General features: G+C 37.4%; 2 protein-coding genes and 1 long non-coding RNA gene across 3 annotated transcripts; 2 read left to right on the forward strand and 1 right to left on the reverse strand.

Moving 5' to 3' along the window:
• The first annotated feature begins 9,194 nt into the window (after positions 1 to 9,194).
• On the forward strand, positions 9,195 to 12,812 carry LOC126700808 (probable leucine-rich repeat receptor-like protein kinase At1g35710). The gene is made up of 4 exons (XM_050398992.1): positions 9,195 to 9,300; positions 9,481 to 10,011; positions 10,084 to 10,203; positions 10,282 to 12,812. Exons 1-4 carry the CDS (start codon positions 9,195 to 9,197, stop codon positions 12,810 to 12,812), a joined length of 3,288 nt encoding a protein of 1,095 aa, XP_050254949.1.
• LOC126700809 (probable leucine-rich repeat receptor-like protein kinase At1g35710) lies at positions 12,809 to 14,392 on the forward strand. Its single transcript, XM_050398993.1, has one exon. The coding sequence runs from the start codon at positions 12,809 to 12,811 to the stop codon at positions 14,390 to 14,392; it is 1,584 nt and encodes a 527-aa protein (XP_050254950.1).
• A 6,895-nt stretch (positions 14,393 to 21,287) lies between these two features.
• On the reverse strand, positions 21,288 to 23,020 carry LOC126698422 (uncharacterized). The gene is made up of 2 exons (XR_007646456.1): positions 22,621 to 23,020; positions 21,288 to 21,634 (listed from the first exon to the last, which is right to left on the reverse strand). It is a non-coding gene; the product is annotated as an uncharacterized LOC126698422 (long non-coding RNA).
• Between the last annotated feature and the right edge of the window lie 3,740 nt (positions 23,021 to 26,760).

Consider the following 26,760-nt stretch of genomic DNA (forward strand, 5'->3'; position numbering starts at 1 on the left):
ATATATGGATAGAGGTTCAGACTCCTCCTAAAAAGAAATTTTTTTTTGTTAAGTAATAAAAAAAAAAAAAAAAACAAAAGACCCGTGGCAGAGGCGTGCGAAAAAGAAAGAAGAGAGAAGTGGAGAAAAGGGACTCACCTCAGATTCAGGTTCATCAAGCAAAATGGGGCGGGTAACGGATGAATCTTCCTTATGCTTGGACTAAAAGGAAGAAGCAGAGGAAATTAGCGAGTTAGCCACAAGAAAATTAAGAAGTTTTGTCAAAGAAGAAAAAGGGAGAAATAAAATTACCCTCTGTTCAGTGGCAGATACGGGGTGGGGAGTAGTTTTCCTCTTGCTACCGCGAGTCCTGCTAGCTAGCGGAGCACCTGCAGGAGGCAGTGGCGTGGCAGGTTTGGTTTTGCCGGCAGACTTGGGTTTGGCAGGCGCTTTCTTGATCGGTGCAGAAATGTTTATTACTCTAACTCTTTTCTCCCAACCAGGGGGATAGTCACCAACATGCCAGACCATCCTTTCTTCTCTGCGTCCCATTCAAAGATGGCTGACCGGCTTTGTTTTCTAGCATACGCCAAAACAAATTTGGAAGGAAGCAGCAGGCGAGGGTTAACTGAGACAACCATACCTAGCCCTTCTGAAGGAATAAGGGAGAAGCCACGACTCCCCGCTAACTCAGCCACAAATGAATCCATCACTGTGTGCCAGTAACCGTGCATGGGAAAAGTACAGACGCCCTCCCTTAGTGAACCAGGAACTGTAATAGCGTTGAAACGCTTCTTCCAAAACTCAAAGACAGTGTGCCGCAGGAAAGGACGGACTGACGTAGGAGACTCCATGAGTAAAGAAATGTCATCGGGGATGTCTTGATCCAACCCAAATTGCCTTCTCACCCGGTTGGCAGGATAGTGAACAAACCTAATGCCTTTATCGGCTAGGTAAGGTAGCCATCCGGCATTGGTGGCAGCAAGATAGGTAATCCCAGTTTCATCAAAGCTAACCAATGGGGTAGTGGTCCCAATGGTGTCAACGAACAGACCCATGACAGAATCTTCACAAGTATAATCTGTACCCAGATTTCTATAGGCTCTCTAAGAGAAACCCACGCCCTCATCAAAAGATTCAACCACAGAATAGCCATTCGGCTTCAAACCAGGCCAACGAAAAGTAAGCGGAAAATCGGATTCAAACCTGCCACAAAAGTCGGTAATCAACCCCGGACTTGTCTGGTGCTTTTCTCTGGCAAACCGAGCGGGTCTACATTTTGCCAAGTACTGAGCACAACGCTCAAACAATAGCTGTTGAAGAATGGTATAGTGAACGGAAGAGGTAACAATTTGGCAGGACCCAGCTTGACTCTCATCACCACAGAGGATATCTAATTGAACATACAAGTGCCCCAGGAACATAGGAGCCAGTGGCAGGCTCACCCCAGTAGATATTTTTATAGCCAAACGAAAGTACAAAGGTTTTATGGCGTAGTGGGGGTGGGACCCAAAAACAAACTTGCAAAGCCAAAATGCAATAAAAGCCGCACGGCGAGCAGCAACAGAAAACTTAGAGGAAGAACTCACCCAGCAGGACAAGTTGGCGTTTCCGGTCATCCTTTTCTTCAATTCAGCCTTAATGGCCTCTTCCTCAGGAGAAAGCTCTAGGGCGGCAGGATCGGCATCGCCGAGAATGGGCAAGAGCAACTGGTTAGCCACATCCTCAAGGGTCACAGTGAGTTCACCACATGAGAAAAAGAAGGTGTGGGTAGTGGTGCACCATCGCCGGACTAAATGACGGAGGTTATAGAGGTCCCGAAAATTCGACAAGCAGCGAGATGAGACTATAGCCTTCAAGACGTCGGCTCATTGCAACAAACCCATAAAGCCCGTGTTGAAAAGCTCACTGTCAACCCATTCCTTCCAACTCGAGGTTGTGCCAGACCCAAACTCAAAGTGAAGGGGTACGGGAAGCGAGATACCTTGGCGAATGGACAGATTGGGGATTGAAGACGCTAAAGGAGCCCAAGAAACGTCGAGGTTTCGCCGGACAAGGGCAATCAATACACGATCCGGTGGCGGTGGTACATAGTCACTAGGGATTTTTGGGAAGTGAGGATTGACTTCGTACCACGGGTCAATTAAAGGAGCGCATTCGCTGTCAGGGTCTCGCTGCGTCTCTTCCTCAGCGGACCACTCCGAATCAGAACGTTCCATCTCTTCGCCCACATCAGGAACGGCAGGAGAATCGGAAGCAACCGCCTTCCTTTTATGGCGGGAAGAACCTTGGCTTTTCACCGGCAACATGGTGAGGAGGCTTAGTTGGAGAAAAATGGGTATGGGTGTTTGAGAAGAAGAAGGAGAGTAAGAGACGGAGAGTGTATGTTCTAGGAAAAGAAAGAGTTTGTGATTAAAGTGCAGAAGGATTCTTCCTTAAATACCTAGGTCATTAATAACAGCACGAAAGAAGGTGACAGGTCAGCCATCAGAATGGAATGAAATTAATGAAGCGGCGGCTCTGTTTTGAAAATAACTGCCAAACTGGGAAATTCGAAGAGACAACCCTATTCGTGGCAGGAAGGAAAATATATATGTATGAGAAGGGGTCCACAGCTTAAAAAAGACTAGCAAAAAAGAGAAGAAGAAAAAAGATGAAAGAATGGCAGAAACGCCTTTTCATTCACATATGAATCGTAGGAACGTCTCATATATTTAGGGGGCTAAATGTTGAGGGCCATTTGTGGAAGCCCAGGCAGACAGAAAAGCCCAATAATGAGGGCTACAAAGAATTTTTTTTTTTTTTTTGACCGGAAAGGTAGATACAAAGAATTGACAAGATAAATAGCAAAAAACCCATTAGGCCCAAGCGGCAGGAATAATGGATCACAGGCCCAACAAATAAATAAATGGGTCTTGAAGAGGCAAGCGGGCTCAAAGAAGCCAGGAAAGAAAGAAATAGCATCCCATGGGCAGAGTATGAGGTAGAAAAGTGAGAAAGGGCCACCGCAGGCCCAAGGCAATGCAAACTAAGAGAGTAAGGGATTTATGGCAGGCTCATGAACCCTAATGATAAGAATGATTTGTTGGACATACGCCTTCCACCTCCCACTCTTGAGGTTGAGAATCAATTGATACTCATCATAAAGTTGGCAATTGCATGCTTGCATGCTAATCCAGAATCTAGACCATCTATGCACATGGTCTCTCAGGTATTATCAAGTTGAAGTGCACTTTCCTGGAGCTATCACAGTCTAACTAGGACAAGCAATGATATGAAATAAGACACTATATTTTGTCAAATTCATGTTACTGAAGGAAGTTGTTTGTTTAAGATTATGTAATGCCTAGAGTACTACTAGATGTTCAATTTCAAGTGTTAATAATGTGCATTTGGTAACACAAATTTCAAGGCACTATGATTGTACACGTTTGATTGCCTATGGTTAGGGTTTTAGGCTTTGGTTGTAACAAAGTTAACCTATTCTTAACCAAGTAATTAATTATGCTTTTGATTGGAATTACATAACAACACATAAACATGGATCACATAAATACACCAAAACAATGACCCAAGAAAACCAATGAAATAAGCAGTTTCACTGTAAAAACTTGGGGGGGATTTAATCTTCAATTTCCATGGTAATAAATCCACTAGAATAAAATTGAAGTTTGTAAAAAAAGATTTAAACTCAAATCTAATGCTACCTTTTGTAGTATTTACTGATGTGACCACACTAAGCTCTGAGACCATGAACTCTTCTATTCTAAACTTGTTGCACATGAATGACCCCTCACAACTTTGACAACACCTCTCAAAGATTTTTACCAGTAACTTGGATTTAAACTAGATGCATAAACTTCACTTTGATCACTGGATATTTTGTATAAACATAGGTCTCAGGTTTTTTTTTTTTTTTTTTTTTTTTTTTTTTTTTTTGAGAAAGAACATAGGTCTCAAGTTAATGCTCCAAGAAAGCCTGGAAAATTGTAGATTTGCGTACAATACATTACTTTCTTGTAGTCATAGAAAATGTGCTCTAGGGCTTACTTATATAGTGTACACGAGATGCAAGTAGCCCTAGATCAAATGGCTAAAGAAAAATTTTGAGAATCCAATCAACATGATTCTCGATCAATTAAGCTATGTAGTTCAACCAATCAACTTAAGTAATTCTCGACAAGTCAAGCTTGTAATACCTTGATTTTTATGATCATCAATCATCATTTTTATTATAATAGGGTTGTGGTGCTATACTTGTGCACAGTAAGATGGGAGTGGACAATTTTGTGATGCTACAAAATTTGTGAGAAAATTAAAGTTCTATTGCATACAATTTTGTATGGCTTCTTAAAATAAAAAGGAAGATGTAACGTGGAGGGCTACTTTTCCGGTTATGCATATAATACCTTTAAATTTCATTCTTATCAATTAGTGAAAAGATAAGAGAATAAAACTTAGTTGGAGAAGAAGTTTAAGAGTTATTAAAGTCCCTTGGAGTTCCAGCTTATCTAAATAAGTCAACAGTTAATAAACCTTACATTAAGGTTAATTAGAAACTATAAAATCAGAGAAGTATATTAAGCAAAGAGGGTAGGAGGTGGATTTTTTCCCTTGGAGTTTAGAAGGAATACAATTGAAGAAGCAACCAATTGGTTCGAGGTATGATTTCTCATTATTAGAAACAAAGAATTAAAAAGGTTATATTTTTATCATGGAATTAGTTAGTGATGTTAGATTGTTTAAAATGGTAATTTCAGTCCTAGAATCTTTGTTTACACTATTACGTAAAGTTGCCTTCAGTTTGTATTCTAAAATAGAAGTCACGTTTACAAAGATTAATTTATGCATGACTTTACGTTTTCATTGGGGATATATTAAATCCTATGTCTAGAAAATATTGGCTACTGCCTCTCTGATAGTAATATGAGATTCAACCCAATGCAAGGAAACATTTTTGGTTAGAGAAACTTTGCATCAATGTCAAGTATTATTAGTCTAGCTAAGTATAATCCTAGTAAGTCAGTTTGTATAATTCGATAAGCTTTATCTTTTGTAGAGGATATTAAGTAATTTTCATGGATGATTATAGGTCCTATTTAAGAGTTTTTTTAGACTTTTTGAAGGATGTTTTAGCAGGACTTTTAGAGGAATTCAAGTGTTGTAAGTAATTATGCATAATATGCACAAACTTCCTCATCTTTATGCTCCATTGACTATTGTATTGTATATGTTTCTTGGAATTTCTTCCCAGTTATTGAGATATAATGAGAGACTTAGGAGACTTACCACGTTGGATCTTCCTTCTTTTTTCTTGACTAGGAAAATGACAAAGTCTTTCCACATCAAACCAGTCAAAAAGTAAGTCATCCATTATGTCAGATCCCTGTTTCTATTCGCCATTAACAATGGAAATTGACCTCAGAGACTTACCAAATCTTAGATCCATTATGTCAGGAGCTTTGATATATAACGGTTGGATATGTATGCAATTTGTAAAACAAAGATCAAGGCATTGTCTACCTTAAATAAGTTACTTTCCCCTGTTTCTCTAGTCGTATTGGCCATGTTACATTCCTCATTTGTTGCTGATTCTGTTTCTGTAAATAAAGAGGCGGAGACAGATGCTTTACTCGATTGGAAAGTCAGTCTTCAAAATGAAACCCAGCCACCCCGCTTTCATGGACTCTCCCTCCTAATAATGCAACCAATATATATTTGCAACCAGTATATATATATATATATATATATATATATATATATCATATCATATCATATCTGATAGGCCAAAAACGAATTGACCCCTTGTGATAAATTAATTAATTAATTAACCTAGTTTATTAATTAATCAAATTAACATGCAAAGCGTGTTTGGCAATTTTTCCTGGGTGGGGTCACCCAAATTTTGAAATTTTTCTTAACACATATAAAAGAGTTTGTATCAAATATGTTTGGATTTATTTTTTTTTAACATAGCAATTAAGAAGTTATTAATTCATTAAAAAAATATTGTCACAAAAATTACACATGAAATGTATCTTTAGTTGCCACATAATGAGTTATAGTAAAATAGCTTTAACTATATTAGGAACCTAATTTATTCTTCCAAGTTTTAGATAATTCATGTTTTTGAAAATTTCATTAGTTTAATTGAAAGATTTTTCAATTACTTTAGTATAAAATTTAAATATTTAAAATGAAAATGAAACTGTTTAAGAATTTTCACTATGAAAATGGTAAAAATAAATTTTATTTTATGAAATATTGCCAACAAACATAATTTTGATTAAAAATACTAAGCTTTTTTTTTTCTTTTTCTTTTTCTTTTTTGTTGAGTATGTGTATATATATATGTAAGGTTGAATTTATTCAACCATCTAATTGGCTTTATTCCGTGCCAAATTTGCTTGTAATTCAGCATTTAGTAACCCTGTATTTAGGTGGGTTTGCTGTAAGGGTAGTGAGTGAGATAGAGTGAAGATTGCTCAAGAGTGTGCAAGAAAACAGAGACTCGTGGCTGGGACTCGCGGGTGACTCGCGGCTGCAAGCCGCCAGAAGCAGCACACGTGCCAAGCATGCTGGAAGATGAACAGTCATGCTAGCTGGAGCACTACAGGACAAAACAGGACAACTGGCCATACGGTTAACTCGCGACTGGATCTCGCGACTTAGTCAAGCCGCGAGCCACCCCTGTTTTGTAAAACCTGACGTTTCACATTCCTCTCCCACTCCAGTATAAATACCCCTTTTACCCACGATTGAAAGAGAGCTTCCAGAGAGAATTTTGAGAGAGAAACCCTAAAGAAAAACAAGATTGTTTCATCCACAATCTATACCTTAGAGTCTCTTCAAATTCCTCTACTCTCTTCCTCTCCATTGTCAAATCCTTGAGAGGCATTATACCAAACCTGGTTCTCACCATCATCATCACTGTGAGACAGTTATTTGGATTTCTGGGAAGCAGTTAGGAAGGAACCAATCTTCATTGGTTGATGCTACGGTCTAGTAGCGGAATCCGGGAAGTTAGAAAAGAAAAAGGTTCGGCGCAACCTCGTTGGAGCAAGAAGCTTGGAGGGCTTAGGTGCACTGGGTAGATTAGGCTTGGAGTGTTTATTGCTGTCCTTGTATCCTAACTATATTTTCTAGTGGATTGTTTACCGCTTGGAGGGCGGCGGAGAGGTTTTTCGCCGAGGACTTCGGTTTCCTCTTTGATAATACATCGCGTGTTGTCTTTGTGTTTGCATCTTCCTTCCTCTCTATCTTTGCCTTTTTATTATCTGCTGTGGTTTTATTTTGTTATGGCTTAGATAGTCTTTAACCAATTTCGTATTATAGCATGTGTTAAGTTTCCGCACACTAGTTGTTTGACATATTGCTTGTATTGGTTAAGTTGTAATTTGGGGGTCTAAACGTTCAAAGGTGTTTTGTACACGTTTTTGAACTTTCAATATAACTTATCAAATAAAAAAAATGTGTATGTAATAAAAAAGCGCACATGTGCGTATATATGTGTGTAGGATTGTTTTGATAAATATATTAATGCTGTAATTTGGTCCTCAAACAAAAATTCTTAGCTCTACCCTTTCCAAAGTCAATGATCATGTTGAAACCCTTCTCTTCCCATTAACAACAGCACTTGACTTTATTGGTATTTAAAGAAAGAAAATGATGAAAATTGATAAACAAAGATACTAAATCAGATCCTATGAAATTCCAAAATCTTAGCTAGGGTGATGAAAAGGGGGGTTGTTGGTGTTATGGGCACTAATGCGCGTGGTCGCTTGGGGAGTATGCCTCAGGTGAGTGGACCGGGGCAGAGAAAAGGAATTGCCACCTATTTTTTATTTTATTTTTTTATTTTATTTAACAAACAAGAATATCTAAACCTCTTCGAGTATCTGACTAATCTCTTGGACATGTGTGCAATCCCCTTATCCCACACATACTAGGTTATTACAGAAATGAATTCCATGGGAGTAGCCCCAAGATGCTGGCAACAGGTTTCAAATCTAGAATCTCATAGATATATATCATAAGGCCTTAGGAACTACTAAGTTAAACCCTTGAAGTTATATTTTCAGAATAGTTGAATTGACAAAATTTTCACTAGTTATTATATGGCCAACATTGACTAATTTTTTTGCATGCTAATAACAACTTAATATTTGGACGATTCATTAAATTTTTATGATTTTTTTTTTTTAATTCTAGATTACTTATTGATAGCTGTCCCAAAAATTGAAATATTAGTCTTTTGAAACACATGTTTTTGCAGAGAGGAAATTAGCTACTAATTTTCCATGCGAATCCGAGCATAGAGTCAAGGTGAAGCAGAATTTACATAAAAGTTAAAACTAAATCAATTTCCTGTACACACGTCGTAACTTCCAAGTTCCAAGTCTTACTTTTCATCACGTTCAAATGTCCGATGTCCCACATTCAAAGCTTTTTTTCTATATTTTCTTTTGTGAGTACCAACTCAATGATTGGGTAATTTGTGGGCCATTTGGAATAATTGCAAATGCACCAATTTTTCCAGCCAACCTCTTACCAAATGTTCCACATTCAATGCTTTTCTCTCATTTTTATTGTGTCTAGGAGAAAAGATCACTAAGAGGAAACATAAAAGTCTTTTTCTTAAAGTAAGTAATTTGATTGGTAATTTGAAAAAGTTTTTTTCCAAACTAGTTTGTAGATACACTATTCAAAATCCTTCTATATCTTTTTATTAGATGTGAATTTTAAAAAATTAACATTAGATTTCATGTTTTTATTATATCTTTTATGCTTGTGAAATTAAAAAAAAAAAAAAAATCAATAGCTATATCATCAATCAAATTTTTTAATTTGGAGCCTAACTTATTCTTCCAAGTTTTGGATAATTCATGTTTTTGAAAATTTCATTAGTTCAATTGAAGGATTTTTTTTTTAATTACATTAGTATAAAATTTGATAATTTCAAATGAAAATGAAACTTTTTTATTTTAAGAATTTTACTATGTAAATGGTAAAAATAAATTTTATTTTATGAAATATCCATCAAACATAATTTCGATTAAAAATACTAAGCTTCTTTTTTTTTTCTTTTTTTTTTTTTTTTTTTTTTTATATGTATATATATAACTTATTCAAAAAAAAAAATTGTGTATATAACAAAAAAGCATGCGCGTATGTATATATGTGTGTGTAAGATTGTCTTGATAAATATATTAATGATGGAACTTAGTTCTCAAACAAAAATTCTTAGCTCTACCCCTTTCAAAGTCAATGATCATGTGGAAACCCTTCGCTTCCCATTAAGGACAACACTTGACTTGATTGGTATTTAAAGAAAGAGAATGATGAAAACTGATAAACAGAGATACTGAATCATATCATCTATTTTCACTAGCTTCCAAAAAACCATGGCTCTCACTAGCTTCAAAAAAGTATTTTCTCCCGTTTCTCTATTCATGTTGGCCCTGTTACATTTTTCCTTTATTTCTGATTCTGTTTATGCAGATAAAGAAACCGAGACAAATGCTCTTCTCATTTGGAAAGCCAGTCTTCAAAATAAAAACCAGTCACTCCTGCCTTCATGGACTCTCCTTCCTAAAAATAATGCAACCAATTCTTCCAGCAATCAAAATGCAAGCTCAAATGCATGCAGTTGGTTCGGTGTTTCTTGCAACCATGCAGGAAGTGTTATTAGATTAAACTTGACTAACTCAGGCCTGAAAGGTACGCTCCATGAATTTTCATTCCTGTCACTCCCTAACCTTTCATTTGTTGACCTCAGCATGAATGAACTCTTTAATACGATTCCTATTGATATTAGTTACCTGTCTAAACTCAAATATCTTGATCTATCCTTTAATAACTTATCGGGGAAAATCCCACCCCAGATTGGCCTACTGATCAACCTTGAGGTCTTGCACCTCGCCAAAAATCAGTTAAGTGGCTCAATTCCTCCAGAAATAGGTCATTTAAAGTCTCTTAATGACCTTTCTTTGTATGCCAACAATTTCTGTGGATGCATTCCAGCTTCATTAGGTAATTTGAGCCATTTGACTGACTTTTCTCTCAATAGTAATTTCTTTTCGTGTTCCATTCCTATATCTTTAGGTAATTTAAGCAACTTGGCTTATTTGTACGTTTATGATAATCAACTTTCTGGTTCCATTCCTCCACAAATTGGAAACCTTACCAATTTAGTTGAACTTGACATAAGTAACAGTTTCAAAGGTCCCATCCCTTATAGTATTGCAAAATTTCTGTTGGCCCTGTTACATTTTTCCTTTATTTCTGATTCTGTTTATGCAGATAAAGAAACCGAGCCAAATGCTCTTCTCATTTGGAAAGCCAGTCTTCAAAATAAAAACCAGTCACTCCTGCCTTCATGGACTCTCCTTCCTAAAAATAATGCAACCAATTCTTCCAGCAATCAAAATGCAGGCTCAAATCCATGCAGTTGGTACGGTGTTTCTTGCAACCATGCAGGAAGTGTTATTAGATTAAACCTGACTAACTCAGGCTTGAAAGGTACTCCCGATGAATTTTCATTCTTGTCACTCCCTAACCTTTCATTTGTTGACCTCAGCATGAATGAACTCTTTAATACAATTCCTATTGATATTAGTTACCTGTCTAAACTCAAATATCTTGATATATCCTTTAATAACTTGTCGGGGAAAATCCCACCCCAGATTGGCCTACTGATCAACCTTGAGGTCTTGCACCTTGCTAAAAATCAGTTAAGTGGCTCAATTCCTCCAGAAATAGGTCATTTAAAGTCTCTTAATGACCTTTCTTTGTATGCCAACAATTTCCGTGGATGCATTCCGGCTTCATTAGGTAATTTGAGCTATTTGACTGACTTTTCTCTCAATAGTAATTTCTTTTCGTGTTCCATTCCTATATCTTTAGGTAATTTAAGCAACTTGGCTTATTTGTACGTTTATGATAATCAACTTTCTGGTTCCATTCCTCCACAAATTGGAAACCTTACCAATTTAGTTGAACTTGACATAAGTAACAGTTTCAAAGGTCCCATCCCTTATAGTATTGCAAAATTTGAAAAGCAAACATTGTTGCATATGAACCAAAATCAGCTCTCTGGCTCCATCCCCCTAGAAATTGGAAATCTAAAGTCTCTCATATTCTTAAGCCTTGAAACAAATCATCTTTCTGGCTTAATTCCCACATCTTTAGGTTCTCTTAGAAACTTGACTGTTTTATACCTGTACAACAATCAACTTTCTGGTACCATTCCTGAAGAATTAGGAAACTTGACATCCATAACTGATCTTGAACTGGGTAGAAATCAGTTGAATGGTACTATTCCAATTTCCTTTGGTAGGTTGAGTGGCTTAAAAGCTTTATACCTCCGTGATAACCAACTTTCTGGTCCCATTCTACAAGGGATCGGGAACTTAATGAAGTTGACTGCTCTATTGCTGGATGCCAACCACTTCACTAGCTTTTTGCCTCAAAACTTATGCCAAAGTGGGTCTCTCCAATTACTAAGGGCAGACAACAACCATCTCACAGGTTCAATATCAAAAACCTTGAGAAATTGCACAAACTTAATTACAGTCTACCTTGAAAGAAACGAACTCTTTGGAAATATATCTAAAGACCTTTCTTTGTATGCCAATAATCTCCGTGGCTCCATTCCTGCTTCTTTAGGTAATTTGAGCAACCTGTTTTTCTTTTACCTTGATCTCAGCAGGAATGAGCTATTTGGTACAATCCCTCTTGAAGTTAGTCACCTCTCCAAACTCATATATCTTGATCTTTCCTTTAATAACTTTTTGGGGGCAATCCCACCACAAATTGGCCTACTGATCAATCTTGAGACCCTGTCCTTAGCTGAAAATCAGTTAAACAGCTCGATTCTTCCAGAAATAGGCCAGTTAAAGTCTCTCAAAGACCTTTCTTTGTATGCCAATAATCCCCGTGGCTCCATTCCTGCTTCTTTAGGTAATTTGAGCAACCTGTTTTTCTTTTACCTTGATCTCAGCAGGAATGAGTTATTTGGTACAATCCCTCTTGAAATTAGTCACCTCTCCAAACTCATATATCTTGATCTTTCCTTTAATAACTTTTTGGAGGCAATCCCACCACAAATTGGCCTACTGATCAATCTTGAGACCCTGTCCTTAGCTGAAAATCAGTTAAACAGCTCGATTCCTCCAGAAATAGGCCAGTTAGAGTCTCTCAAAGACCTTTCTTTGTATGCCAATAATCTCCGTGGCTCCATTCCTGCTTCTTTAGGTAATTTGAGCAACCTGTTTTTCTTGTATCTCAATGATAATGTGCTTTTGAATTCCATTCCAGCATCTTTGGGCGATTTAAGCAACTTGGCTTATTTGGCCCTTTATAATAATCTACTCTCTGCCTCCATTCCACCAGAAATTGGAAACCTTAGCAATTTAGTTGAACTTGATATAAGTAAGAATAATTTAACAGGTCCCATTCCTTATAGTATTGGAAACCTTGAAAAGCAAACATTGTTGCAAGTGTTTAAAAATCAGCTCTGCGGTTCCATCCCCCCAGAAATAGGAAATTTGAAGAATCTCACATTTTTAAGCCTTCAGACAAATAAATTTTCTGGCTCAATTCCCATGTCTTTAGGAGTTCTCAGCTTCCTAACTGTCTTAGACTTGTCCAACAATCAACTTTCTGGCACCGTTCCTAAAGAATTAGGAAACTTAAAGTCCATAACTCAACTTGTTCTCAACAACAATCAATTAAATGGTACTGTTCCATTTTCCTTGGGTAATTTAAGTTACTTATCAGGTCTATTCCTCCATGATAACCAATTTTGTGGTCCTATTCCTCAAGAGATATGAAATCTCACAAAGTTGACTACGCTGCAGTTGATTACAAACCACTTACTGGTTTTTTACCTCAAAACTTATGCCAAAGTGGATCTCTCCAAAACTTTTTTGCAGATGACAACCATCTCATAGGTCCAATACCAAAAACCTTGAAGACTTGCATGAGTTTAATTACAGTCCACCTTGAACAAAACCAACTCTTTGGGAATTTATCTGAAGATTTTGGTGTTTATAGAAACCTGCAATACATGGATCTAAGTTACAATAGATTTTCTGGTGAAATCTCTCATAGTTGGAGTAGGTGCCCGCAACTAGGCATCCTGCTGATTGCTTGTGATGGTATTGGTGGTGGCATACCACCTGAAATTGGAAACTTCACTCAACTCCATGTACTTGATATTTCTTATAATCGGTTGGTTGGGAAGCTACCAAAGGAAAAAGTGTTTTCAATATCAACTTTTGATGGAAAAGCAATGTACAAGGAAATCATTGAAGCAACACGGGGTTTTGATGATATGTTTTGTATTGGGAGGGGAAAACATGGAACCGTGTATAAACCAACTCTAACATCAGGAAACACAGTGGCAGTAAAGAAACTCCAATCCTTGTGTGATGGTGAGATTGTACAACAAAAAGAGTTCTTCAATGAGATAAAGGCATTAACAGAAATACACCACCGAAACATCGTAAAATTGCATGGCTTTTGTTCACAATCACAACACTCGATTTTGATTTATGAGTACTTTGAAAGGGGTAGCTTGGCCACAATTTTGAGCAGTGATGGAGGAGCAAAGGAGTTGGACTGGAATAAGAGGATGAATATCATCAAAGGTTTGGCTCATGCTCTATCTTACATGCACCGTGATTGCTCACCACCAATTGTTCACAGGGACATATCAAGCAAAAATGTTTTGCTGGATTCAGATTACGAGGCTCATGTTTCAGACTTTGGCACAGCTAAGCTTCTTAATCAAGACTCATCCAATTGGACTTCATTTGCTGGCACACATGGATATGTTGCACACATGGATAGTGGTGGACAAGGTGAAAGTTCCGGTGGACAAGAAGTGGTAAGTGGAGCTGCAGATGCGGCAGGCGGGTCAGAAGGAAGCACAGGTAGTGGAGGAGGGGAGGGAAACAATGAAGGGATGGTTGGAGGAGGCCTAGGTCAGGGAAACGGGGACGATGGCCACGATGACCGTGGACGCAGGGGTGGTGGTGACGTGGAAGATGGTAGGAGGCCAAGGAACTCGCGAGGTGCAAGAATGGCCGAGATATTCATTATGGTGATTGCCCAAACAGCTGCTGCAGCCATTGGTATCGATTTCCTTGGCCTATCTTCTCGGGGTAGGGGACTTCTAATCTTTGCGTTGGGGACAAATTTATTTGGTTTCATGTGTTGCGTGGCTGCTATCTGGCAAAATGACATGAACCCACACGCTGCTGAAATTTGGGCCAACATAGGATCTGTTGCGGGTGCTTTGGGGTTCATATTGATGCTTGCTATGGTGCTCCCACCCTATCTTCTTTGGATGATCATCATGGCTTGTATTGGTTTATTGGTCATCGTTGTGTTCTCATTCATGTCTTGAATCGTTATCAAGCTGAAGTGCACTTTCTTAGAGCCATCCACAGTCCGAATCCGACTAGAACAAGAAAGAACATGAAAGAATATGAATTTTATGGGACACTATATTTTGTCAAATTTATGCTGCTGACCAGGTCTTTAATTATGTACAAGTAATAATAATGTGCTGCTGGAAACACAGTTTTTAGGGCATTGTGATTGTACGTTTTTGATTGGCTATTTTGGTATATGCATAAATAATTCAAATGTAGTAAAAAAGAGATTAATAGTGATCTTTTTTGTTTTACTCATTTATATTCCAACTGAGACATATAAAAGGGTAGTTGGAAAAATTTTAGTTATAGTTTGCGCTTTTGTTTGCAAGCCAATTGTCAATAACTGATGGTTACAATTTTTGTCTGCAAGATGTCATTGTCATTAGAGAGAGATAGACCAAAAATTGTAGTTAAAAGAGCTATTGTGCAAGAAACTTGCTGAGTAATTTTATTGATTAGCCGGAATAAAATACATCAAGGTGCTCTGTATACACTTGAAACAGAGCAAGAGAGACTAAGCAAAGATAGAAAAACGAATCTAACAACCTTCCTTGCCGAACGGAAATAACTAACCCCACTAACTTCCAATTAGAGACTGACAGCAGGACTGTTTTTGTGTTTTTGTTTTTTTGCTAATGTGAATCAAGGACTTAAAGAATCACGTGATCTGCACATGTATAAAATATTACATTTAAACGAATTGTAGTAGAAAATATCAATGAGCCTAAGCTACACGTCGCACAATTCATCTTCTGCATATCTTCTTTAAATCCACTGGTTTAGTTGCTGGTTTAGCTAGATTTCTAACAAATGTACCGTGGATAAAGAACTTTATTGTGTCGAATTAGACCGAAATTGAAACGAACCTCAACATACAAAATTGGGTGTGTGACTTTGTTGGATTTGCTGTTTTGTGGTGCATATCCATGCAATTAATATTAACCGGGCTTAACTGTGGAAATTGTTTAAAATTGGTAATTAGCCGTAATTAGGGTCAAAACTCAAAAGTAGATTATTTTTCAATCGGAAAAGATGTACCTAATCTCCACAATAACATCTAAAAAATCTCGGCAATAAATTGTGAAAAATATCATATTTTCTTTAACCTTCTTACGCTAGGATTCAGATGAAGCCCCATGGCAATAAATGAAGCCCCATGGCATTCACTAGGTTGAAAAAATGTGTTTTCCCTCTTTTCTCTGGTAACGTTGGCCATGTTACATTCCTCATTCAATGTTGCTTCTCTTTAGGTGAATGAAGAGGTAGATGCTCTACTCAATTGGAAAGCCAGTCTTCGAAATGAAACCCAGCCACCCCTGCCTTCATGGAATCTCCATAATAATGCAACCAATTCTTCAAACAATCAAAATACTAGCTCAATCCCCTGCAGTTGGTTAGGCATTTCTTGCAACCAAGCAAGAAGTGTTATTGGTTTAAACATGACTAAGTGTGTGTTTGGCTCCAAATTAAGAAGCTAGCTTATTTTACTATTCAACTTATTTTTGTTACTATTCATGGGCTTCATTGCACTTTTTGGTACTATTCATAGGTCTCACTATACTATTTCAGTTAACTTTTACCTTTATCAACAAAAAATTTTCAGTTTCAGCAAAATAAGTGGATCCCAAACAGGCCCTAACTCAGGCTTGGAAGATACGCTTCATGGATATTCATTCTCATCTCTTCCCAACCTTGCAATTCTTGGATCGCAGTATGAATGAACTCTTTGGTACAATCCCTATTGAAATTAGTAAATTGTCCAAACTCACACCCCTTGATCTGTCATCTAATAAGTTATCTGGGGGAAATCCTACCATAGATTGGACTACTGACCAATCTTCAGGTGTTAGATTTAGCTGAAAATCAATTAAACGGCTCAATTACTCCAGAAATAGATCAATTAAAGTTTCTCAATGCCTTTTCTTTGTATGCCAACCATCTTCATGGCTGCATTCCTGCATCTTTAGGCAATCTGAGCAACCTAGTCTACATTTTTTTCAATGATAATTTCCTTTCATGTTCCATTCCTTCTTCTTTAGGTAATCTAAGTAACTTGGTTTATTTGTACTCATATGATAATCAAATATATGGTTATGCTCCTAGGGAAATAGGAAACCTCTCCAATTTAGTTGAACTTGACATGAACAACAATAGCCTAATAGGTCTCATTCCTTCTAGTATTAGAAGCTTAGAAAAGTTTACATGGTTGCATATGTATGAAAATTAGCTCTCTGGCTCCATCCCCCCAGAAATAGGGAATCTGGAATCTCTTTTCTCTTTAAGCTTTCAATGTAAGAACCTCTCCGGCTCAATTTTCACATCATTAGAAGATTGAAGTCCATGATAAGTCTTCAACTAGACAACAATTAGTTAAATGGTAATATTCCAATATCCTTGGGCAATTTGAGGGACATAGAAGTTTTATTCTTCCGCAAAAACCAACCTTTTGGTCCCATCCCTCAAGAGATAGGAAATTTGATGAAGTTAGTGAAAGATTCTAAAGCAAAACCTAGCAAACTATTTAGAACCCTAAACCATGCTAATTACAACTAAATCACTTTTAAGCTAAACTAATGAATTAGTCCAAGTATAATTGAATGACTGATTTCCATTACACCAAAACTAAGCTACACAAAGCATGTCATATAGAGTAATATGGAAAGAGGGTAAACAGCTAACAAACCACAACTAAACACCAAAAAGTGTTTAGGAAGAGGAAAAGCCGAAACCCCGGGCAGAAAAACCTCCCCCCGGACCACCCATCAGAAATCTCCACTAAACTAGATAGTTGTACAATAGATCATTATGAACTATCCAAGCCAATAAGTCTAAGTATACTTGAGCCCTCCAAGCTCCAGCTAGTAACCGACTTCACCAAGTCCTTTCTCTTTCTACCTCACCATAGAACCTTGATTGAAGTATCAATGGAAAGACCACCAATATGAATTGGATTTTGAAAGTGACTTCTCAAGTTTCTAAGAGCCATCACTCAACTCACAGGGTCTATGTGTGGATGAGATGAAGGAATACAAAATCTTAATCAATGATTGAAAGAGATAGAAAAGATATGATAGAGTTGTTTTTGCTCAAAGCTAAAAGCTCTCTCTTTTCTTACAAAGGTTGGCCTCTTGTATATTGAACTTATATTCTAGGGTTTCTTAAGACCCTTGTCTGAAAGGCCTAGCCACACACAGAAGTTGTGAGGGTGTGTGCTAGCATAATCACAGTGGCCAAAAATGTATAAAGAGTAGAGTACAATAACCGCTTACAACTCGCGGCTTGGTTGTTCGTGAGATGATCATAACTTGCTTAGTCATCACTTTAATCCTGAAATTTTGCCACATGTCACTCACAGGCAAAGAAGGTTGCCTGAGGTCGTGAGATGACTCTAAATGCAGCTTTCCAAATAGCAGATGAGGCTCAAGTACTTCTACCCCAAATATAATTAAGTCCTAGAAAGATACATTAAAATTGAAAATAAATACATACAAATTTGTCCCTGAATAAAGCCAATTAACATAAACTTCTCAGTTAGTACTGCTACAACTAGATACAAACCTTCAAAACATCACTATCTTCAACAACCAACTTATAGGTACAATACCCAAAACCTTGAGAAATTGTACAAGCTTATTTAGAGTCCGCCTTGAAAGAAACCAACTCTTTGGGTATTTGAAGATTTCAGTGTCTATAGAAACTTGCGATACATGGACCTAAATTACAATAGATTTTATGGTGAAATCTCACACAATTGGAGTCGGTGCCCACAACTAACCACCTTACGGATTGTTGGGAACAATATTATTGGCAGCATACTACTTGAAATGGGAGATTCAACTCAACTCCAATTACTTGATCTTTCTTATAATCGATTAGTTGGGAAGCTTCCAAAGTAATTTGGAAAGTTGACTTATTTGTTCAAGTTGATGTTGAATGGAAATCAACTTACATGGGACATACCTCTAGTGCTTGGATCATTAACAAAACCTGAGTATCTAGATCTATCTGCCAACAATCACTAACTCAATCCCCAGATATATAGGGAACCTTTTGAAGCTAAACTACTTGAATATGAGCAACAAGAAGTTTAACTAAGGCATTTCAGTTGATTTGTGTAATTTAGCACACTTGTCTGATGCAGGACAACCTAGGCTTCCCACCTAAGGTGTTTCAAATCATCACCAAACAAACACTATGCAATCTCTGCAATAATCTCAATATTAATAATAATAGTATATAAAATACAAAAGAAATCATCTAGAGCTTTATATATAGTTTCTAGGAATCACAATGATAAAGATAAACTCTCCTAAACAAATCCTAAACAATCCCAAATACTAATCCGATAATCCTAAACAATTTCAAATACTAATCTAATAATCCTAAACAAAGGATAATGATGAACTAATCCTAACCAAACTCAAATATCAATCCAAACTAAACAAATAGCTACGTTACAATATGAAATTATCCACGAAAAATCTAAAATAAAATATTGAAATAACTTTTGGTTATGCTCCTACATTATACTCCCCTGATTTAAGAAAACTCAACCTCAAGTTTTGTAGTGATGAAGAATTAAGACTTTGGTGCTTAATACTTCCTTTAGATCAGAAATCACCCTAGGAAGCACTGAGAGTAGAATAACCTTCAATTCCACGACAACATGGAACTCCTCTGGAAACACAAAATCAATGTGTTGAATAGGCACAATCTTATCTTGAACCATAATATCAATCTTGTGGACTTCATCAACCTGTAGATCTTCATGGATCATGAAGGGCTTAACGGTAGCACTTTCATTAGAATAAACTTTCACATCAAGTGCATCCTCAAGCTTGCTAAGTAGTTTTTGAGTGGGTGCCATTATCTTTTCTAGATGGGCATTAATCCTAATGATTATTTGCTTCCCAAATTTCCACGAAGTAGGTGAAACATTCTGACTTTCCCTTTTTATACTAGCAAAGGGTGAACTGAGAAGATCCAAGGAAATGTCTTCACTTTCATCTATGACCAAATTCATAATTGTTTCCATGGTTGAAAGTACAGTAGGTGGATGGTTGGACCTAATTATCTTCAAGAAGCTTTGAAACATCTTAACAACCAATGCATCACACTCAAGATCCAGCATTACCAAGCTTGACTTGACCTTAACAATGATATCAAGAATTGAAGCCACCTTCTTATAAGAAGAGTAGACACATGAGACATATTTTCAATGCTGCCACAATCAACTGAAATATTTCCTTCATTTGCTCATCCTTATATGGGGCATGTGGTGCTGTTATCCTTGTAATCTAAATAATGCAAGATACAATTGAAACCTTCACATCCACTTCATAATGTCTCAAAAGTTTATTATTAATTAGTGCCTTCACTAAAGGTAAAAGTGCACCTCGCATTGATATGGATGGTGCTTGCTCCATATATGCTAACAAATTTTCAACTTCATCAAGAAGAGTGAGGAGGTCATCAATGGAGAAAGGAGGGTTAAGGAGTCTATTCCCAGCCTCCTTAAGCTGCTTCTCAAGTTCTCTATCAAAGGAAGTCATATTTTAGCTCAGACTTAGGGGCACAAAACACATAATTGGAACTTTCTTAGGACTCTGCCTGCTTTTGGACCTGACTTGACTCTTTTGAAATACAATAAAGAAAGACTACATTATAAAACTAAAATCTGCTAGTGTCAAACAGTAGCACGTCAAACTGAAACATTAAACACCGAAACTAAAGAAACTAGAAACAGAGGAAAACTAAAAGAGAAGAAGCGGCAGAGCAATCACGAAACATCGCTGGAGTCAACGGCGAAGAGGCGACATGGGCTCGTCAGCGATGACTGTCAACGGCACTCGAAGGTGGAGATCAGAGCTGGTGAGTCAGATCGCAGTGCTTCGTGAAGTGGCATGGCGGCGGGCAGTGTTTTGGCGGTGGGTTGTGCAATGGTGTCATTCCGTTGGTGGGATCAGCGATATGGTGTTGGCTTTCAACTCTCTTGTTCTTAATCTATCAGGTTAAAGTTGTGGATCTAAATTTTTTTTTTTTTTTTTTTTGGTTTTGTTTTCTAGTGGTGGTCCTAGAGTCGGGCACAAATGGGGGTCACAAGCTTGGAGGGAGTAATGGGTTTCTCTGTTGGTTTTGGGATGAAGAATTCGTGTGGCCAAAGGGGATATATAGTACGGATTAGTTCTGGTTCTGGTTTGCAGGTCTCGTGAGATAAGAAATTGGGTTGCTTTGGTTTGCAGATCTCGTGGGGTAAGTATTTGAGTAATGGCATGTCTGGCGGTTGATTTGTTTTCTGATGGTGAGTATGGCAGTGGGTTGTTAGTCATGATTTTGGATTGCTAAAAGGGCTCTGATCGGGTTGTACTTTCATCAGAAACTTTACCTTTATAGCATAACAGAACTTCATAAACTTTTATCTTTAATGAACAGCTTTCTTTTCATCAGAAACTTCTTATTTTCATGAGAGCTTTTAACTTTTCATAATGCATTTAAACAAAATAATTCTCTCATGATTAATAACATAACATAGCTGTTCATATCATATTGGTTAGTCTATATCTGATAAGCTGTACAGAGAAGGCCTCATCACATTTGGGTGCCCCCATGTGTATGATATTGTCCCCTTTGGGAGGCTTGATGGCACATCCCCTCCAGGTTTTGTTCCTCCCCGCCATCCGTACACACTGGGGAGAAGGCCTTATTCAGATTAGAGTTACGGGCAACCCCATTTCCTCTACTTTAAATGGCCTAGAGTTACGGGCAACCCAATTTCCTCTACTTTAAATGGCCAAACATATAACATTTTTCCATGGAAAGCCAATAATTAACTCCTACTGGCTGAGTTCAGATTACCAGAGGACATAACCCGAAAACATTTCATACTTTACATCATACTGAAATTTCTTATTTTGCATAACATTTCATAATAATAGTGTTTCCATTCTTTTCATTAAACATCATGTTCGTGGAATCAATAATAGCATCAATATGCTTAAATCATATACATAAGTTTTTCGAAGGCTCACGAACATATCTTTGTCAGAATAATGATTACATGCCATATCTCTAATCAAAAACATTTTAATGCATAATATACTTTAAAATAACCTCATGACTTACCAAATGCTCATATAACTTATCCCTTACCTGAAAGCAGAGGAACTGAGAGCCTAAAGTCGAAGGAGCTTAGACTTGGATACTGGTAACACCTAAACCATAAATCGAAGCTTATTACTATCCATAATTTCCTTGTCATAGACTCACACAATCAACTCAAAGCCTATTTCTTAGAATTAAGGAAATCCTAATCCCACCTCAAAGAGGTTCCCACAAACACAAAATGCATCCATCAGACAACATGATATACTACACCATAGAGAAACCAATTCATAAAATTTATGTATGATTCTAACGTATCAAAGGATGAGCATATTAAATTATAGCTAAAAATATACATCCTAACTCGAGAATTAAATCCTCAAAGTTAGGCATGTCCCTTAATGTTTACTGTTCTATTCCAGCAGCATATTCCCCATTTGTAAAATACAAACGGGCTGTCCAAACACATCCAATTGTCATGAAATTTTACAGAATCACTCCCCTGTATGTCCAGTATATACCATAAAAATTTCGGATTCAAAGCATAAACCCATGATTTACTAAAAATCACGTAAGACAGCATACTCAAATCTGTCCTGTCTGAAATTCATGCAACTTATAAATTAAATCATTATTTTTATGTTTATCCAAATTCTGTGAGACCACTTCTATAACAGCCACAAGTGTCTTAGGTTTCATAGGAATTATCCCTAGCATCCAAATTTACTATATGCAATTTAATACATAATTTATCATGCATAAACACAGAATCTGTCACAGTGACAGCTTTGCAACGTTTTATCATAAATTCATAAACAATTACCAAACAATGGTATTTTCATATGGTATTTTTATACACTCATAAGACATGTTATAAAACGCTTATACATAGTCATTTACCCATTTAAAGCAAAAATACACACAACAAAAATCCCAGCAGCAGCATCAAAAATACTTATCCTAAATTTTTCTTACTTCCTTAATCATATAAAATCATTAATTAGTAAAAACCCTAATCTACCTTCCACAAACCATCAACACAGCTCAAAGCTTCTTAAAATAGCATATATATATATATATATATATATGGACTTACATGAAAGGATTTTCCTTTCCTAGTGGCTGGACCAGAAGGTATGAGAGGTAGAGAGCTTGAGAGAATTGAAAAGAGCTTCCTTCTTGCTGCTGGACTTTCTGTCTGGTGCAGCCAAGAAAATGGGATAAGGGGAACACTTTTGGGTGGGTTTTTGTCTTTCTTTTGGTGTGTGAACTGGTGGACTTGAGAGGAAGACTCAAGGGAGCTTCCTAGCACTTTCCTTAAGAGAAAAAGAGAGTAAAGTAAGCTGAAATTTCAGACTTGGTGTTTACCCGTAGGAAATGGAGAAGTAAGGAGCTTCTTGGATGTTCTATTTGTTTGAGAAAGTCAAGGAAGAGGTGAGGTGGAGCTTGGTGATTGCATGGCCAAGTCTTGGTCTATGGGGTTTGTCATCATGCATGGTTCTTTGACTTTACATGTGTTGGATTTCAATTGATTGCATGTGGGTGGAATTCTACTATACTATCTCATGCATCATGCTTAGTTAAAATACCAACAACTATATATATATATATATACATCTCATAACTTAACCACCTAATATAGTTTTGTACATGCTAAATATATATTTATAATACAAATAGTCATTTCAATTATTTATAATCTTTACAATTTCTTATTCAATGACATTATAAAATAATATGTTTATTAAATACTTTTATATTAATTTTTGTAAGTAAGTGGCTTAAAATATTAATAATACTTAACCACTTAAACACATAGTTTAATTATAAAAATTGGGTCGGGGTGTTACAGAAGGAGAGATCGCCATGAGGCTCACGCGCATAGTCAAGGAGCATCTTCTTTTTCTTCAGGGAGAATGAGGCAGTAGGAGGCTAGTCATCAATCGCTAGACGAAGAAGTGCATAGCTTGGAGAGAAAATTAGAACAGTTACGTAGACGTCTTCGATGCAAGACTCGAGTGACGAATGACAAGACTCCTTCTTCAAGCTAATACTCAAGTACTGGTAGTGATGAAAGTTATCGACCTAGGAGCAAGACTCCACCCAATGATTCATTCATATCATCGTCCTGGCATACTTTAGGACTGAGGCATCATAATAAGAAATCTGGAACCCCACCAAAGAGGGGTCAGGGGCATGATGCCATGAGTAAAGCTCTCCTTCAAATATCTCGCTCTCCAGTTTCTCATTGTATCGAGCAAGCTGAGCTCTCTCGCTGTTTCCACCAGCCTACCTTCACCATCTACAATGGTAGTACTGACCCCGTTGAACATGTGAGCCACTTTAACCAAAGAATGGCTATTCACTCCAAGAATAAAGTTTTGATATGTAAGGTTTTCCCCTCAAGCCTTAGTCCACTGGCAATGAGGTGGTTTGACAGTCTTGCAGAGGGGGGTCAATACATTCTTTTGAGGAGTTAGCCAAGGCCTTTGGGGCAAGATTCTTAACCTATAATCAAGTCCCTAGACCTTTGGACTCTTTAGTTTCAATGTCAATGAGAGAGGGAGAAACATTGAAGACTTATTTTGACCGTTATTGGGAAATTTATAATGAAATTAATAGAAATTTTGAGGACATTGCCGTGCAAACTTTTAAAGTGGGTCTTCCAACAAACTCCGATTTGTGGAAGTCACTTACCATGAAACCACCTTGGAATATGCACCAATTGATGGACCAGATTGAAGATCATAAAAGGGTCAAGGATAATCAAAACTCCGCCAGGGGTAAAACTAAGGTTTCCACCACTAATCGAAAGGATAGCTCAAGAGGCTGGTTCTCGTCCTCTTGACCGAGGAGGGAGTATTATAATTAAGCATCCCATAATGTTGTGGCTTCTCAAGTGGTGAATTCGATGTTTAAGGAGCCGATATATCAAGTGCTAGATAAAATTAAGCATGAACCTTATTTTAAATGACCAAATAAGATGGGGGCGACCCCACTAAAATAAATCAAAGCCTATATTGCCAATATCACCAGGATTGGGGCCATACGACTGAGGACTGCAGAACTTTGCAAGCTTTTCGGGATCAATTGGTTAAAGCTGGTAAATTGAAGCAATTTCTGCAATAGTCAAATAATCAGGTAGATCGGTCCAGGATTGGATTACATAATGATGGTGCACCTCAGGCATCTTTGGGGACAATAAATGTCATCTTTACGACCCTAAGAGAGGGGCTTCATCTAACTAGTGGGATAATGCTGGTGTCATCACAGGTGGAAGGCCCTAAGGGAAAAGCCTCAAGTAAAAGGCCCAGAATCTCATATCAACCAATCATAGGATTTTCTGAAGATGATAAGTTAGGAACCATTCAGCCACATGGCGATGCCCTACTAGTGACCTTGCGGATAGCAAGGTATGATGTCAAAAGGGTGATGATTGACCAAGGCAGTAGGGTTAAAATAATGTACCCGGACCTGTTTAAAGGTCTAGGGCTCAAACCCGAAGATTTGGACCAATATGACGCCTCACTGATTGGGTTTGATGGGAACGTCATTATCCCTAAGGGGAGAATCTGATTGCCCGTTTTGACTGGGGACAAAATGGTGAATGTAGATTTCATAGTAATGGCTGCCTTTTTGTCGTACACTGCCATCTTGGCCAAACTGTGGCTGCATGCCATGGGGCGGTCGCATCTACGTTGCACGTTAAGGTGAAGTATCTCACTAATGGAGGGGTGGCTAAATTAGTGGGAAGTTAATCAACAGCTAGACAATGCATAGTGGCAACGATTGATCATCACGTTACTAAGTTGAGTTCTTTTGAAATGGTCCCGATGTTGTAGCAATCATAGTTCGGGTCACCAACATCCTCCAAAAATTCAGTATCGTGCGAGGAGTTGGAGAGGGTCATTATTGGGGAACACATGGATAGATATTTTCAAGTCGAGGCTCTACTCCCAGCAAAGGACAAAGCGCAGTTGATTGATTTTTTGAAGGATAATCTTGATATTTTCATGTGGAGTGCATATGTAGCACTTGGGATTGATCCCAAATTTATTTATCATCATCTGAATGCTAACCCTGGTGCAACACCAAAGAAACAATTACCTCAGTGGTTATCCAAAGAACACTCTGAAGCCGTAAGAGACGAGATTTGTAAACTTAAATAGGTGTAGACACTCAATTTTGTACCCATGATTTAATCAAGGAGAATGACTTGAATGACCATCCGTGTACTTCAAAATCATGATTGCATAACATACATCAAATCATTCTTGCATTACATGCATCAACTTGTCTTTGCATTACATGAATTAATTCATTCATTGTATATCATAAAAATGATCTTGAGATTCTAACAGTCACAACGGTGTTTCCAGTTTCCAAATTGGATAATCGGATCGAAAGATATCGCATGATCAAGTTTGCACGGTCAACATGCATTGTGTCTAGGTAGAATCAACCACACATGATCAATTTAAATTAATTTTGATTAGTTAAACAATTAAAATTAATTAGACAATTTTGTGATTGGTTGATGATTAGTGTTTAAAATAGGATTGCATGCATATGAATAAAAGGGATGATTGGATAACATTAAAATTGTGGATAATCTGAACTTTATCAAGATTTATTTTAGGGTATTTATCTACAAGATAATTGTTCTTAAATAGCCCGAATTATCCAAAAAAAGAGATTAAAAATCATAAACGGAGGATGAAAACACATCTCGGTACAAAGACTGGCCAAAAAACCCTAGAGGAGGAGTCCAAACGGCACCCGAACACGAAAGAGTGTTTGGAGTCCAAAGGGCAATTCAGCACTTTTGGAGGTTCGGCACTCCAAAAGGGCCGAATTTCCATTATTTGGGCTTTGGCTCAACGACCTTCGGGTGACGATAAGGCACACCCTTTTCGACCTTTTCACAAAATGATGCATCTAGATTCAAACCCTAATCGTCCGTACCTATTTTTTAGAGCCCTCTGATCTCTTTAAATAGAGACTGAACCTCATAATTCAGCACCTTTTTTTTTTACGCTCTAAGAGGCATACGTTCTAGGCTCTCAAATTTCTCATATTTTCTTATCCTCTCTCTGAGTGTTGCTGCTTAAATTAGGGGTTTTTAGGTTTCAAAGATAACTGAATAAGTTTCATTAAACCCTAAAACACCCTCCCAAGAACAAAGTGTGCTCATGCAAGAGGTTGTTTTCTAACCCTTTTGTTTTTATGCTTTTCT

This window comes from Quercus robur, chromosome 9, assembly GCF_932294415.1.
Source record: "Quercus robur chromosome 9, dhQueRobu3.1, whole genome shotgun sequence".
NCBI classification, from domain to species: Eukaryota; Viridiplantae; Streptophyta; class Magnoliopsida; order Fagales; family Fagaceae; genus Quercus; species Quercus robur.